Raw genomic sequence first — 17,253 nt, forward strand, 5'->3', positions numbered from 1 at the left:
TGTGTGTGTGTGTGTGTGTGTGTGTGTGTGTGTGTGTGTGTGTGTGTGTGTGTGTGTGTGTGTGTGTGTGTGTGTGTGTGTGTGTGTGTGTGTGTGAGAGTGCGTGCGTGCGTGCGTGCGTGCGTGCGTGCGTGCGTGCGTGCGTGCGTGCGTGCGTGCGTGCGTGACTACTTGTGTGTGTGCATGTGCTTCCACTAATAAGCTGTAGCAGTGGCATACCGTGACCTTCAGAATTAAGCCATTAAATCTGGAAAAGCATCTGTTGTCATTTTAAGATTTTAGCGTTGGCTAAGTGTACAATAATACAAAAATAGCAGATATGCAAAAACAAAATTGAAATGATGCGACGCGTTATTTTCAATGAGCCTAGGTATAAAATGGGGCTAAAGTGGTTAATGTATGTTTTATAATGTAATGATTTATATCTGCAGAGTAACTAGTAACTAAAGTGTTCTAATAATTGTAGTGGAGTAAAAAAAAACATCACATTAGTAGAATGAGCCTCAGGGTTAAGGTTAAGGGAAGCAGGGAAGAAAGGCTGATCTGAAAGACACAAGGAAACAGGATGTTTGTCAAACCACAACATATAGATCAGTGGGTCTCAACCTGTGTGTCGGGGACCCCCTGGGTGAATCCCCCACATGATTTTGAGGGGGTCCCCAGATGACCAGATTTTTAATACCTAAAACAAAACGTAACAACAGTTTAACAGTTTATTTTGTGCCAGGGACCGCCTAGAAGCAAAGATTTGAGGTAAAAGTGCTTGCTTTGAAAATATATACATATTCAAAGATTTGCGCAAATCATTCACAATTTTTCTAAAATAGCAGATTTACAAGCTCATAGCGTGGCACTCGGTGCCGCGCTATGAGCTTGTAGATCTGCTATTTTTGAATAGCCAAAGTATAGAATAATGGTTAAAGTGGTTACACAGATGCGTTCCGGGTCTGAAAGGGTTAAGGCGTTGCAACCATCTTCCTCAATGGCACTTTGCAAGGAGGAGTTACAATGTTGCGGTCTGGCCTTATCTACACACTGTCTGGTGGAAACCTTGTATTAAACACACACACACGCACACGCACACACACACACACACACACACACACACACACACACACACACTCACACTCACACTCACACTCACACTCACACTCACACTCACACTCACACACACACACACACACGCACACACACACACACACACACACACGAAAACATGGAAATAGGAGGTTTCTGCCCGACAGCAATGACATGACACCTACATGTACTGTATATAAGGAGCTAATCAGTGTTCACACAGTTTGAACAACAAGACACTTCTCTGACTGACGTCTCTTCAACACTTTGGCACAGGTATCTATGCTTTTATTTGATTGGCTTTATTATATGATTGCTTTCTTTATTATTATTATTATTATTACATGTATTATTATTATTATTATTATTATTATTATTATTATTATTATTATTATTATTATTTATCATTGTTATTATAATTGTATTGTCTTTATTAGATAGACATGCAATGATTGCTATGAGCAGAGAGAATCAATAACAAGTAGACTTGGTAACCTGGCTGTAGAAAGTAACACCACAGTAAAGAACCTGGGGGTTATTATCGATTCTGAATTGAATTTTAATACACACATTAATCATGTCACCAAGATTGCTTTCTTTCATCTTAGAAATATTGCACGAATTAGAGACTATCTGTCGTTAGACGATGCAAAAACGCTGATCCACGCTTTTGTTTTCTCTCGGCTTGATTACTGCAACGCACTCTACTCTGGCCTGCCAAAGAAAACAACTGACAGATTACAACTTGTTCAAAATGCGGCAGCCAGAATTTTAACTAAAACCAGGATGAGAGAACATATCACTCCAGTTCTAGCTTCACTACACTGGCTCCCGGTTGTTTTTAGGATTGATTTTAAAATTATTTTAATAGTTTATAAAGCTCTAAATGGTCTGGCACCCTCCTACCTCTCTGACTGCCTAGAGAGATATGTTCCAAACCGGGCCCTCAGGTCTTCAAGTGCTGACCTGCTCGAGGTGCCTACAATGACATATAAAAAATACGGTGAAGCAGCATTCTGCTTTTACGGACCGACAGTGTGGAATAAACTCCCATTACACTTAAGACAGGCAGCCTCTGTCGATAGCTTTAAAGCACAGCTCAAGACCTATTACTTCACTCTTGCTTTTAGCTGATTCTTTGGTTGATTTTTAATTCCTCACTGTATTCCCTATTTTAATGTTGTTTTATGCTTTTGCTTTTGTTTTGTGTGAGTGGAAGAGAGAGACACGGTATTTAAAAGACAAGAGTCTGATAACTCCATCCGGAGGATTTAGTGAATTATCCTCTGGGGCACGTCGACACGTGGTGGACCCTCCAGGGCAGATCCTTTTGTCTATGTTTAGTCTATATATCTTGTATAACCCCGATAACATTCTCAGGGGTGTACGGTGTGTGGTTTGGATGTGATAAGTTAGCAGATCCCCTGGGCTAGTCCACACGTGGTAAACATGGTGAAAATATATTACTAAGGTGTAATATTACTAAGTGAAAATATATTACTAAGGTGTAATATTGACAATTGTGTGAAGATATATTACTAAGGTACACAAGGTACACATGTAATTTTGGCAATTGTGTGAAGTGTGGATATTTCTTTAGCTGTGTTGTAGAGGACAGTGGCCACTACATTTAAGTTATATCCATTTGTGTTGTAGTTGTGTAGTGGCGAGGGCCACTGCATTTTACTGCATTTTACTGCTTTTATTTTATTTTATTTTATTTTTGTTTGCTTTATTGTTAAACTGGTTCTAACTGTAATTGTATTCTTGCTCTGTAAAGCACTTTGAGCTGCATTTCATGTCATGAAAGGTGCTATACAAATAAAGTTTATTATTATTATTATTATTATTATTATCTAGAATATAGTTATTTAAGCCATTTAGACATGAGGTCCATTCTACAGAATGCCTTCTAAATCAGTAGTTCCCAATTTTGTTCCTGCCAAGGACCCCCACAATGATATACATTTGGCCACGGCAAGTTCACAGCGCGGCACAAAGTGAGGCGCTGTGAGCTTAATAATAAGATTAATAATAAAAAAGGGGTCTTATTTCACACTTAAGCCATTACAGGATCTAAGCAATAGTATCAACTATAGAAAACAAAAAAACTAAATATACTTTCTGGTAAGACAGACAGACCCCAAGCTTTATCTCAAATACATCAATCTAATGTGCCAAGCAGTCATAGTAAACATTAGCCCTATAGACAATAATTTTACCTGTTTAAACCTCTTTAAAAGAGACAGGCTTGCTTAGAATTCTTGGTTACATTTTAGATTTGGAAATATCTTTCAATACCAATGCATGGGCATCAATAAGATAATGTGACCAAGCAATTGTTAATGCTGGAAACTGACAGAATTCTCTGTTTATTTAATTATATTATAAAGGCTCTACTGCTAGACTGTTGGGTTACAAAGGTCATGTCCTATGCTACACAAACCTCTGCTTTTCAGCTATGGAAAGTCAGTGAGCAAAAGGAAGTTGTGGTAACAGATGCATCAGGGAGCTAAAATAGATGCAGCAGCAGGCTGCTGACTTCCTTTCCAGCATGATGCATCTGATTGACATTAACCATTTCAGTGCAAACACACAATGCCCCATTTTTAATGACGTGCAACCTTTGGGCTATTAGATGACTTTCCAGTTGTTCCTTAGAGCTTGATTTTTGTCTTTTCTATTTTTCAATCAGTTCTCGCAGTGCATTCCATGATGCAATCATGGTTTGGTACAGCATTGGTCCGTTCTTGAACTGTGTTCTAAATTTAGGGACTAGAGAATGAGCTCTTGTGGACCACAGTTTGAACAACAAGACTGACGTCTCTTCAACACTTTGAAACAGCTATTTATGCTTTTATTTGATTGTCTTTATTATTTAGACATGCCATGATTGCTATCTAGAATATAGAGCTATTTAAGCCATTAAGACCTAAGGTCGATTCTACAACTGCCTTCTAAATGATATATATATATGTCACAGTACGTTTGGAGAACCAGTACGATTGAAGACAGAGCGCTCGTTTTTAGGCACGGGGCTCCTTCGGGGCGAGGCGGGGCTTTTCGAGACAGGGTTTATTAGCGAGGCTGGCGAGGAGGAGAAGGAGGACGCGGCGCTGCGAGGCGGGGGTTTATTACGCGAGGCTCGCGAGGAAGAGGAGCCTCCTCCTCCTCCTCCTCCTCCTCCTCGCGTAATAAACCGTCCTCTCCTTCTCTCCTTCTCCTCCTCCTCCTCCAAGGAGAAGGAGAACGCGGAGAGGCGGGGCTTTGATGCGCCGACTCGGACCTGTCTTTTGTTGTTCCCCCCCCACATAGCAACCAGGAAGCTACGCTAGGGGAACCATAATATCTATGAGGGGAACGCTGAACACGCGTTCACACGCACACGCTTGTCCATGACGGAGGCGCGCCGGCTCAATAGAGCTTGAGGCCGAGGAAGCGCGCCCTCGCGCCTCCAGGCGCGAGTGCCCGCGCTGACCGGCCGATGCTCTATTAGTCGACTCAGCGCCGTTTGATTTGTAAACCGATAGGGACAGAATAGTTCTTTTCATGGATCACTTTGTGTGTGTGTGTGTGTGTGTGTGTGTGTGTGTGTGTGTGTGTGTGTGTGTGTGTGTGTGTGTGTGTGTGTGTGTGTGTGTGTCTCAGGGAGAAAGTAAAACAAAAGCCAGAACACAATAAAAGTATCTAAACAGTCCTGCTTTCAATAAACCAAAAAAAGCATGAGCGCGTGCGCGTGTGTGTGCGCTTGTGTGTGTGTGTGTGTGTGTGTGTGTGTGTGTGTGTGTGTGTGTGTGTGTGTGTGTGTGTGTGTGTGTGTGTGTGTGTGTGTGTGTGACTGTGTGTGTGTGTGGCCATATATGTTTGTGCACAAGCCTGGCTTGTGGCTCCCTCTAGTGCTGGGTGGGTGGTAAAAACGAGCGCGCTTTCTTCAATCGTACTGGTTCTCCAATCATACTGTAACATATATACTACCAGTAGCGGTGTAAATGTATTTGAAACATTTTACAAATCATGTATGGGGTCCCTGGCACCAAATATCTTCACTATAATAATAATAATAATACATGGCCTGTTAAAACAAAGCATTAACCTTAATGGTTTTGGTGTTTTAGGTTTCAGGACAATTATGGATATCGTGGCCCTCGTCATTTTCAGCCTGGTCTTTGTGCTCGGCGTGTTGGGGAACGGTGTGGTCATCTGGGTGACGGGCTTCAAAATGAAGAAAACCGTCAACACTGTTTGGTACCTCAACCTCGCTGTGGCCGACTTCCTGGTTACAGCGATCCTGCCCCTGGAGATCACATACATAGCTCTGGACGACCACTGGCCTTTTGGAACAATCATGTGCAAAATGTACGGTACCGTTTTTAACTTGAACATGTTTGCCAGCATCATCATTCTGATGGTCATCAGCGTTGACAGATGTGTATGTGTGGTAAATCCAGTGTGGGCCCAGAACCACCGCAGCAGCGTCAGAAAGGCGTCTTGTGTGAGTCTGGGTGTCTGGGTGCTGGCCTTGGCTCTGAGCTCCCCTTACTTCTTCGTGTATGACACACGGCCCTCCGACCGTGATGAGGACATCATCGTTTGCTACGAAAACTTTGCACTCCCCTCTGGGAATGACGACGGGTTGGAATTCAATCGATCTGCGGCCATGAAAATCTATCTATTCGGCTTTGGATACGTGGTTCCTTTCCTTGTCATCATTACCATCTATTTTCTCATCTTTGTGTTCTGGCTCGACAATAATCGCTCGCTGGCCGGTCAATCAGGTCGCCCCCTCAAAATCATAGCAACTGTTATCACCGCATTTTTCCTGTGCTGGGCCCCCTATCATATCATGGAACTGATTGATGTTCATCTCCTGCTGACAGAGTTCAGTGAAACACTGGATCATGTGGTCACCATCGGGTTACCCATAGTTTTCTACCTGGCACTTCTCAACAGCTGCCTGAACCCGCTGCTGTACGTGTTCATGGGTCAGGATTTCAAGGCTGTATTCCGCAGCTCTATCCTAAAGGTTCTGGAGAAAGCCTTCACTGAAGAGCTGCCTCAGACCAACACTTCCACAAACCCAGGGAGAACCACTGAAGAGATTCCCTTGTCTGAGACCCAGGTTTAGGGTTGTCTTTGCATTACTTTAACCCATTCAAATCGGAAACACATCTGTGTCAGTTTTAGATTTCTTTGGGCTATTTTTTTTTGTGGAAAATCGTGGAAAATGTGTGCAAATCGCTTCTACTGTCTATGTGTCTTTCTAAATAAAGTTTTGTTCTCTGAGTTCTATCTGTTTCATTTAGTAATAAAAGAAAGAGGCTTGTTTTAAAATGCTTTAAAAAGCATTATGAATGTTTTAAAATACATGAAACAACATTGAGTGTCAACACACTAGTAAACAGTAAACAGTAAAGTCTGGGCGGGTTTTTTGGCCATTGAAATAATAATTAGAATTTGATTATTTGAATGAGCTTGTAGATCTGCTATTTCATTTTAGTCGTGAACATTTGTGGAAATCTTTTAATATATATATATATATATATATATATATACAGTATATACATATTTTGTTAAACATCCTTAACTAAAATCTTTGCCTCTGGGTGGTCCCTGGAACAACATATTTTGAGATGTGGGGGGGGGGGTCGGCAGCCAAATACATATTTTTGGGGGTCCTTGATATGAAAAAGAATTGAGAACCACTGATATAGAAATAGAAACATAAGTTTTTCATTCTTGTGTAGAATCTGACTTCAGGTCTTAAAGGGTTAAAGTGGTTTCAGGCTGTGATGGAGGATGTACACATATGTACTGGATGATGTCATCCTATCAGTGGTGGAAAGTAACTAAGTACATTTACTCAAGTGCTGTACTTAAGTACAGTTTTGAGGTATTTACAATTTTCAATACTACATCTCAGAGGCAAATATTGTACTTTTTACTCCACTACAAATATTTGAAAACTTGTTACTTTGCAGATGTACATTATTATATTATTAAACATACATCAACCACTTTAGCCATTATGTTATACATAGGCTATTTGAAAATAGCAGATCTACAATCTCACAACGTTGTGAGCTTGTATAGATCTGCTATTTTCAAACATTTTAGTTTACTTTTACTTTTGGTTCTTTAAGTATAATATACTTAAAGTATATTTAAAGTAAACTCTGACTCGGAGCAATAACCTATATCTCCCAGACTCACTCCCCAGTCAGAGTTTGCATGAATCATGGGCATCATGTCATACATAGTGATGTGAGGGGACTTCATTTAATTAAAGTGCATTATTTTAGATATGTTGTTTTAAAAGAAAAATCCTCTACTGGCACAGACATCCTTGATATGGATGGAGACGGACAGACAGACAGACAGACAGACAGACAGACAGACAGACAGACAGACAGAGAGACAGAGAGACAGACAGACAGACAGACAGACAGACAGACAGACAGAGAGACAGAGAGACAGACAGACAGACAGACAGAGAGACAGAGAGACAGACAGACAGACAGACAGACAGACAGACAGGCAGTTAGGCAGGCAGGCAGGCAGGCAGGCAGGCAGGCAGGCAGGCAGGCAGGCAGGGAGGGAGGGAGGGAGGTAGCTTGGTAAGACAGAGATGATTTTAAAGGTGTCTGAAAAAGATGTAGAGCAAATCTACACAAATCTGTATATGAAAAGGAAATGCTACGGTGTGTAGCGTCAGTACAGCTCCATCATATTCTGCAGGTGATACATGATGCACATGTTCAGGGACATGAGAGGAGGAGAGCACTTTAAACCCATTAAGACCGGGAACGCATCTGTGTCATTCTAAGATCTCTTTGGGCTATTGAAAAATAGCAGCTCTACAAGCTCATAGCGAGTGCTGCGCTATGAGCTTGTAGATTTATTGCTATGCTATTTATTTTTAAATCCTGGAAAATGTGGCCAAATATTTGAATGTATATTCTTTAAAGCGAACATTTTGTCAAATGTTTTGTTCCACCGCCCCAGAAGCCAAAGATTTGAGATACAAATGTTCGCTTTAAAAAATATTATTTTATTTTTTCAAAAATATAGCAAGCTCATATAGTGCGGCACCGAGTGCCGCACTATATGAGCTTGTAGATCTGCTATATTTTTTGAATAGCCCAAAGAAATCTTGAAATGACTCGGATGCGTTCTTGGTCTTAACGAGTCAAATTGCTTTGGTGCTGCTGTCCAAGATCAGAATGAACTTTTATGAGAAAGATTCATGAGAAAACATGTTTTGTTTTGTTTTCATACAGTAGGCCTATACATCTGATGAAAAAGCTTCTTACAGAGTACAATGTGCACACGTCCTGTTTAGCGTGGATGGATGGATGGATGGATGGATGGATGGATGGATGGATAGGTGCTGCTCAAAGTTTCATGACCGTTTTTTTGTTTTTCTATGACTGTATGAGACGAGATCGAGAAAGTACACGAGAGTCGAAGACACAGGATGAGATGTAGAGATGGTTGTATGTGCATGTGCTTGTCAAAGGTAGAGAATAATAATAATAATAATAATAATAATAAACTTTATTTGTATAGCACCTTTCATGACATGAAATGCAGCTCAAAGTGCTTTACAGAGCAAGAATACAATTACAGTTAGAACCAATTTAACAATAAAGCAAACAAAAATAAAATAAAATAAAATAAAAGCAAAGGCAAAAGCAAAGGCATAGAACAACATTAAAATAGGGAATACAGTGAGGAATTAAAAATCAACCAAAGAATCAGCTAAAAGCAAGAGTGAAGTAATAGGTCTTGAGCTGTGCTTTAAAGCTATCGACAGAGGCTGCCTGTCTTAAGTGTAATGGGAGTTTATTCCACACTGTCGGTCCGTAAAAGCAGAATGCTGCTTCACCGTATTTTTTATATCACATTGTAGGCACCTCGAGCAGGTCAGCACTTGAAGACCTGAGGGCCCGGTTTGGAACATATCTCTCTAGGCAGTCAGAGAGGTAGGAGGGTGCCAGACCATTTAGAGCTTTATAAACTAATAAAATAATTTTTAAATCAATCCTAAAAACAACCGGGAGCCAGTGTAGTGAAGCTAGAACTGGAGTGATATGTTCTCTCATCCTGGTTTTAGTTAAAATTCTGGCTGCCGCATTTTGAACAAGTTGTAATCTGTCAGTAGTTTTCTTTGGCAGGCCAGAGTAGAGTGCGTTGCAGTAATCAAGCCGAGAGAAAACAAAAGCGTGGATCAGCGTTTTTGCATCGTCTAACGACAGATAGTCTCTAATTCGCGCAATATTTCTAAGATGAAAGAAAGCAATCTTGGTGACATGATTAATGTGTGTATTGAAATTCAATTCAGAATCGATAATCACCCCCAGGTTCTTTACTGTGGTGTTACTTTCTACAGCCAGGTTACCAAGTCTACTTGTTATTGATTCTCTCTGCTCACTGGAACCAATTATGAGAACTTCTGTTTTATCCTCATTTAGCTTAAGAAAGTTCTCACTCATCCAGCATTTTATACTGGACAGACAGGTCAACAATGGGTCTAGAGCGCATGGGTGGTCTGGAGCTACTGAAAGATACAGCTGGGTATCATCAGCATAGAAATGGAAGTTCACTCCGTGATCGGCGATGAGTTCTCCCAGCGGTAGTATATACAGGGAGAACAATAAGGGACCCAGAATTGAGCCCTGTGGAATACCAGAACAGATGTTGTGTTTGTCTGAGTCAAAGTTAGCTAGACTGACAAAATAGCTTCTGCCTGTTAGGTAAGAGTGAAACCAAGACAAGGCTGTGCCTGACAAACCAATCCAGTACTCCAAACGCTGTAGTAGAATTGTGTGATCAATCGTATCAAAAGCAGCGGTTAAGTAGGAGTAGGAGAACAGATACATTTTTGTCGTCAGCGGACACCCTAAGATCATTAATTACTTTTACAAGTGCTGTTTCTGTACTATGACCTTTCCTGAAGCCAGATTGGAATTTGTTATGAACCTTATTGTTCTGTAGGAACACATCCAGTTGATGAAAGATAGTTTTTTCTAAGACCTTGCCCAAAAATGGCAGATTTGAGATTGGTCTATAATGACCCAGCACCAATGGATCAAGGTTGTGTTTCTTGAGTAGCGGCCTGACTACAGCCGTTTTCAGTGAGTCTGGAAAGACGCCTGAAAGTAGAGAGCTGTTTACAATTCTTAGGATATCTCCAATAACACTGTCTAAAACCTCTTTGAGAAACGGGGTGGGTACTACATCCAGTGAGCAAGATGATGATGTCATCTGTGATATAGTTTTACGGAGTTCCTCTTCATTAATTGCGCAGAATGATATTAGGCTCCCTCTGGAGGGATCTACATTTTTGCACCATGCACCATTTGCCGCATTTGCAGTGCTAGCAGCAGCATTCATAATACCAGCTCGAATGCTAGAAATTTTGTTTTCAAAAAAGGATGCGAACTCATCACACTTAGCTTTAGAAGCAGGGAGCGACTCCTTGTAAGCCTGGGGGGGGGGTTTAAGAGATGTTCAATGGTAGAGAATAAGACTCTGGCATTTTGCTTGTTGTCATTGATAATGCGTGAAAAATATGCCTGCCTTGCCAAGCGCAGTGCTTTGTTATAGGCCACTGTTGACTTCTTAAAGATCTCTAGGTGGACAGTGAGTTTGTTTTTTCTCCAAATTCGCTCAGCTTTACGACATTCTTTCTTGAGTGAGCGCATGTGTTCGTCGATCCAGGGTGTTACTCTAGAGTTAAGTTTCTTTTTAGTTTTCATAGGAGCCACTATGTCGAGAGCTGACTCTAATTTGAGATTAAAATGTTGAACCATATCATTCACTGAGGGAGCATCAAGTAGGGGGGGCACCTGCACACACGTCAGATGACGAGGAAACTCGTTTGCTGCAGATGAGCTAAAAAAACGTTTTTTTATAGTATATTCTGTATTGTTTTTCCCTAGATCAGAGACAGTCATATTAAAACACAATAAATAGTGGTCTGTTAGTTCGGGCTTATCAATAATACTGACAACAGTGATATTCAAACCTTTAGTGATCACCAAGTCCAGGGTATGGCCATGTTTATGTGTTGGCCCAACAACATGTTGAATAAAGTCAAAGTTGTGCAGTAACTGTAGGAAACCCATAGCCACAACATCCGAAACAATGTCAACATGTAGATTAGCATCTCCAGTAATCAGAGTTCTGTCATAATTAGTGGAACAGATAGATAAAAGTTCTGATATTTCTGTTAGAAATAAGGCTTTGCTGCACTTTGGAGGTCGATACATACTAATCATAAGCACAGAGGATTGACTCTCCAATATGGTGGCCTGGTATTCAAATGATTTAAAACTGCCGAGGTTTGGCAGAGGTTTGAATTTTAAAGTGTCAGAAAAGATATTCGCCAGACCACCTCCTCTTTTTCCCTCACGTCCTGAGTGAATGAAACTGTACTTTGGTGGGCATGCTGCAGCTAGGGGCACCGCTCCATCAGATCCAAGCCAAGTTTCTGTTAGAAATATAATATCTAGTTTCTCTTTACAGATGATATCATTTACAGAGGAAGACTTGTCATTAAGTGACCTGATGTTAAATAGGGCCAGGTTTAGCTTCAGGCATTCAACTATCTGGCTGTTGCCTCTACAGGGAATGCGTGTTAAATTTGCTATATTTGCAGAGTGTTTAAAGTCACTCCTTGTCCCGGAGGCTCTATTTGAGATAACGGTGGAAATATTGTAAACCTTGTTTTCTACAAGGCTAACTGAAATAGCCTTGGGCCCAGACATGATTTTGGCTATGCATAATGGACCCTGCCTATCTCAGCAGTCAAATGTATTCTCTAGACGTAGGGAAGCCGACAGGACGTTCTTGTTCTTGCGCTGTTCTTGACGTTCTTCGTTCCTGATCTTGCGCCTCTGTATCGCTAGTGCCAACAGCGTCAACCGTCGAGGGGGGATGGGTGGGGGGCAGGGCACGGTTGACGGTTGTGGGGCCTGGCGTTTGATTTGGGGGGTGATTCTAGTCCCCTCTTTAATCAAGTCGTTCATGCTACTGGTGAACTCCAGAAGGGGTATTGGGGACAGGGAAAAAGATGATGATGAGGAGGAGGAAGGTGATAGAGTTGGTTGATCTTCCTCATCGAGAGGCCATCCCTCTTCTAGCGTGACCCAGCGTGACCCTCTGCAGACCGTGGCTGCAGAGTCGACAATCTCCTCCAGGCTGTCATCAGAGTCGACAATCTCCTCCAGGCTGTCATCAGCAGTCGACTCCTCCGTGGCAATCTCCTTCTGTGGAGTTAGGCTGTTATCAGCAGTTGCGCTGTCCTTTGTTTTTGTTTCCGAGTTATCAGAGAGTTCATTTGTTATGGATGTTCCACCATCCTTGGTAGGGGGGGGTGTGGCGCCCCCCTCCCCCTCAGCAGCGGTGGGGGGTGGTGTGGTACCATCCTTGGTAGGGGGGGGTGTGGCGCCCCCCTCCCCCTCAGCAGCGGTGGGGGGTGGTGTGGTAGCGTCTACACAAAGCCATTCATGTTTTTCAGCAGCGGTAGCAGATAACAGAGCACTATCTGTTGTTATGGAATCTTGTGCTCTGGCCTTGGCAGAAGACATAGGAACATTATAGAAAAGGTTAGACATAAACAATTTTGCTCCCAGCTTGTTCAATTTAAGCCCATCCGAGGAAAATAGGTGTCTTCTATCCCAAAAAAAATTGAAATTGTCAATAAAATGTACAGATTTGTTGGTGCACGTAGTTGATAGCCATTTGCTCAGTGCAGACAGTCTACTGAAACGTTCATCGCCGCCTCTTGTAGGTGGTATTGGGCCGCTGATGCACACCTTCACATCAAGTGAGCTGATTTTGCTGAATAAGGCAGTGAAATTCCGTTTTAGGATTTCTGACTGTTTGTCCTCTGTATCACATGTGCCAACGTGCAAAATCAGGGTTTTCACCGTTGGGTGTTCAGCGACAAGATTCAGAATTCTGTCATTCATGTCAGAGACTTTGTCTTTGGGGAAGCATAACACTTTTGCCTTTCTTCTTATCATGCTTTTAACATCTTTAATAGCGGCATCCACTATGATCAGAAATTCAGGCTCATCATATAGCCTTTTTCCTTCTGAGTTACTCTTGGTTCTTACCCTGCTGGGTGAAGAGGATTTGTTTGGTCTGTCATCAGACGGGCATCTGGGGTCCTTAAGCAATGGGCTGAATCTATTTCCCAGCCGCACCGGACACTCAGCACTCGATGTTTTGGGAGATTTGTTTGTAGATCTCCCCTTGGCAGTTTTCCACTGTTGACGCTCAGCACTCGATGTTTTGGGAGATTTGTTTGTAGATCTCCCGTTGGCAGTTTTCCGCTGTTGAAGGGGGGTGGAAGACGCGGTACCCTGTGTACGGGGGCATCGATGATGGTGACGCGCGGGTGGTAGCGCAGGCCAGCCGGTCAGATCTGTAATCACAGGGCTCCGAGTTCTGCCAGTTATTCGCCCCTTCAAAGCCTTTGGCTTTGCCCCGAGAGTGTTCCATGAGAAAGCCTTGTCATGGTCTTGTCCGTTGCTCTGAGACTGTGGAATTCCATAATGTTGATTCACTTCCACATTCACTCTTAAAAAGTTTAAGTCCGTTTCCAGCACTGCAATCCTTTGAAGCAATTTTTGGTATTCCTCTGTTGAAACAGTCGGGTACATCCTGATGCTAATTAGCTTTGGCTATATGCCACGTACCCAGTCACTGGAGGTCGACAAATAGATCGAAAAATAGTATATTGAAATATGGCAAAAGCTTCTATCTATAGAAGAAATAGAGTCCCATGTGTTTATAAATATCCAGGATCCATTCGTGGTTTCTCAGGGGAAAAAAATAAAAATAAAACATGGATATCAGCTGAGGAATGTAAGCATAGGGCAGAGCGAGCAGCAAAAGCGTCCTCACTGTACGAGAGCAGAAGCAGAAAAGCGTGTGTGTGTGTGTGTGTGTGTGTGTGTGTGTGTGTGTGTGTGCGTGCGTGCGTGCGTGCGTGCGTGCGTGCGTGCGTGCGTGTGTGTCAGTGGTGTAAAGTAACTAAGTACATTCACTCAAGTACTGTTCTTAAGTACAATTTTGAGGTAGGCCTACTTTTACTTTGCTGGAATATTTACAGTAATAATAATTTCCAGTACTTTTTCTTCTACTCCACTACAGGCAAATATTGTACTTTCACTTCATTATTATTTGAAAACTTTAGTTACTAGTTACTTTGCAGATATAAATGATTACATTATAAGACATACATTAACCACGTTAGCCCACGTTAGTGTGTGTGTGTGCGTGCGTGCGTGCGTGCGTGCGTGCGTGCGTGCGTGCGTGCGTGCGTGTGTGTGCGTGTGCGTGTGTGTGTGTGTGTGTGTGTGTGTGTTACGCTGCTTGCTTCCCGTCTGTGTGGCTGACTTCATGCAACTGACCACAGAATCACTATGGCAACAGTAGAGTAAGTACTGATGGTAAAATATGGCACGTATTTTATCAGCATCCATTTTAAAGACTGAACATCACTTTACATTTTCTGGGCCTCTACATTGTTAAGTGTCACGACAAGTGGAAATTTCCATTTCATCTTATGAACATAACATTGACTGAAACTACCTATTCCATACCTACCTATTCCATACCTACTACCTAATTGATAAAAACAGGATGCTGGCGTCGGCTGCATATTAAATGTCAAACTGTCTGAACTTTAACTGAACTTTCCCACCTGTTTCCACATCCTGTCTGCATCGTGTGCATAGTGGTGGTTTTTGCTAGAAAGTTGACATGCACCTCTTAACCCTTACTGTCTTGGCTCCACGTGTGCCCTAGTCTGGGAGTTTTCGGCTCAGAGCCTGGACAGCAGGGGCGCGGCCACTGCGTTCTGATTCAAATCAATAGCCAATGAAGAAAAGGGGGCGGGATCCACATGCAGTGGGTGTTGCATGTAAATAGGAACGACGGGAAGCAATTTCTCCCTGAGAAATTGCGGCCGCCATTGTTCTGTACTGCTGTTTGCCTCTCGTCGGACTGTTCAGACGAGTTGCACAGCTCTCAGACCGGTAAGAGGCGTGTCCGCTCAGATTACATCCCGCCCACAAATACAGGGGTTTTGGCCCAGAAGTTTCCTCGCCCCTCCCGTTTGTATGCGAGAGCTGGCGAAAACTTCTGGGAACTCAGATTACGTTAGATTACGTTAGATAGATTACCTAGGTTAGGCCCTAACAGACTTGAGAACACCACGGCAACCACTTAGCACACCTTAAGACACTGACGTGCATTTCTAAACTATCCAATCCAAACTCCCTTTTGGGGATACGGCCCCTCACTGGTTTCCTGTAGTATATAGTAGCCAGTGGTGGAAAGTAACTAAGTACATTTACTTAAATACTGTATTTCCAATTTCCAATACTTTTACTTCTACTCCACTACATCTCAGAGGCAAATATTGTACTTTTACTCCACTACATTTACTTGAAAACTTTAGTTACTAGTTACTGTGCAGATATACATTATTATATTATAAAACATACATTAACCACTTTAACCCTATTTTATACCTAGGCTATTTGAAAATAGCCGATCTACAAGCTCACAGCATCGCGACGCGTTGTGAGCTACGCGATGAGCTACGCATCGCGACGCGTTGTGAGCTTGTAGATCTGCTATTTTCAAATATTTAGTACTTTTACTTTTGGTACTTTAAGTACATTTTGATGCCAATACTTTTGTACTTTCACTCAAGTACATTTTTAATTCTGGACTTTTACTTGTAACAGAGTATTTCTATATTGCAGTACTTTTACTTAAGTAAAGAATTTGAGTACTTTTTCCACCACTGATAGTAGCATTACACATCCTGTTACATTAGAATTCTCCGCAATCCTAGAGACTTTGGTTTTACTGACTCTGTGGTTCGTGCATACGAGGCGCCTCCCGATCCTTTCCCTGTGTGGACTAATCGCTCTTGAGCCTTTACGAAGCAAAACCTTTGATACGTTGAGTATTTGATTTTTTTCCTCCAGGAGGATCCCTTGTTCAGAATGTGGGCTCCTCATGGTGACTAACTTAATAGAGCATGATGTTGATGTGGGGGATTAGAACTGAAAACAGTATAAAAGCTAATCCTTAAAAAAAAAAAAAAAAAAAAAAGTTTGTGGTATTTGGATGTTGGTTGTGTTCTTTCAAGGTCTGAGGTGGACCTCATTCTTGGGGAGGGGGATGTGACGGGCCTCTTGGCCTTAGAGATCTGTGTCTGAGTTCCATGGGCTCCTCTCATTAGTGGGGAATCCTGCACACCTGGGTGGGGTGATTGCTCACCCTATATAATGGGGCCTGAGTCTTCACTCTCTCTCTTCATCTGGTTTGGTCTGGTTGTTATGAGTTGCTATCAGTTGCTTTGAGTTTCTTTGGGTTGCTTGGTTTGGTTATTTTGTTCTCACGATACTTTATTCAGTTTATGCCTTTTACTATTTCTTATTCTAAATAAACTTACTTCTTTAAATAAGTCATGTGTGGTCTCCATTTTGTCTGCCTTTAATCCAAGTCATGACAATTGTAATAAAAAAATAGCACAAAAAAATCTGGATTCCAATTCAAAAATAGCAAAAGTAGCAGATCTACAAGCTCAAAACGCGTCGCCCTGCGACACGTTTTGAGCTTGTAGATCTGCTATTTTTGCTAGATTTGTGTGACATAGAATGGCGAAAAAAGTAAAAATTCAGAGAGAGTATTGTGCAATTTGACCCTCTGAAGTGAGTGTGGAAATATAGTTGCCCTTCCTATCATCAAAGTTGCCCAGCGCTGGTTTAGCCAGTATGGACAATTCTAGGGCCCAGCATCTCTCTTCCTCTGGAGTGGTTTTAACTGTTTTTTGAAAAAACGTATGTTGCTATGTCAGTGGTTCTCAATCTTTTTCATGTCAAGGACCCCCAAAATGATATGTATTTGGCCGCGGACCCCCATCTCATAATATGTCGTTCCAGGGACCCCCAGAAGCAAAGAGTTGAGTTAAAAATGTTCGCTTTAAAAATATATATTCAAAGATTTGCACACATTTTCACGATTTCTCAAAAATAGCAGATCTACAAGCTCATAGCGCGGCACTCGGTGCCGCGCTATGAGCTTGTAGATCTGCTATTTTTGAATAGCCAATGTGTAAAATAATGCTTTTTAGGTCAAATCTAA

The 17,253-nt window shown here is 42.0% G+C and overlaps 1 protein-coding gene across 1 annotated transcript; it reads left to right on the top strand.

Annotated features, from left to right (window-relative positions):
* Positions 1-1,311: 1,311 nt before the first annotated feature.
* On the top strand, positions 1,312-6,239 carry LOC308075491 (chemerin-like receptor 1). Its single transcript, XM_080415399.1, has 2 exons — positions 1,312-1,353; positions 5,193-6,239. Exon 2 carries the CDS (start codon positions 5,207-5,209, stop codon positions 6,200-6,202), a length of 996 nt encoding a protein of 331 aa, XP_080271525.1. The 5' UTR covers positions 1,312-1,353; positions 5,193-5,206; the 3' UTR covers positions 6,203-6,239.
* Positions 6,240-17,253: the final 11,014 nt, after the last annotated feature.

The sequence above is a fragment of the Gymnoscopelus braueri genome, assembly GCF_963280865.1.
Source record: "Gymnoscopelus braueri genome assembly, chromosome: 20".
Lineage (NCBI taxonomy): Eukaryota > Metazoa > Chordata > Actinopteri > Myctophiformes > Myctophidae > Gymnoscopelus > Gymnoscopelus braueri.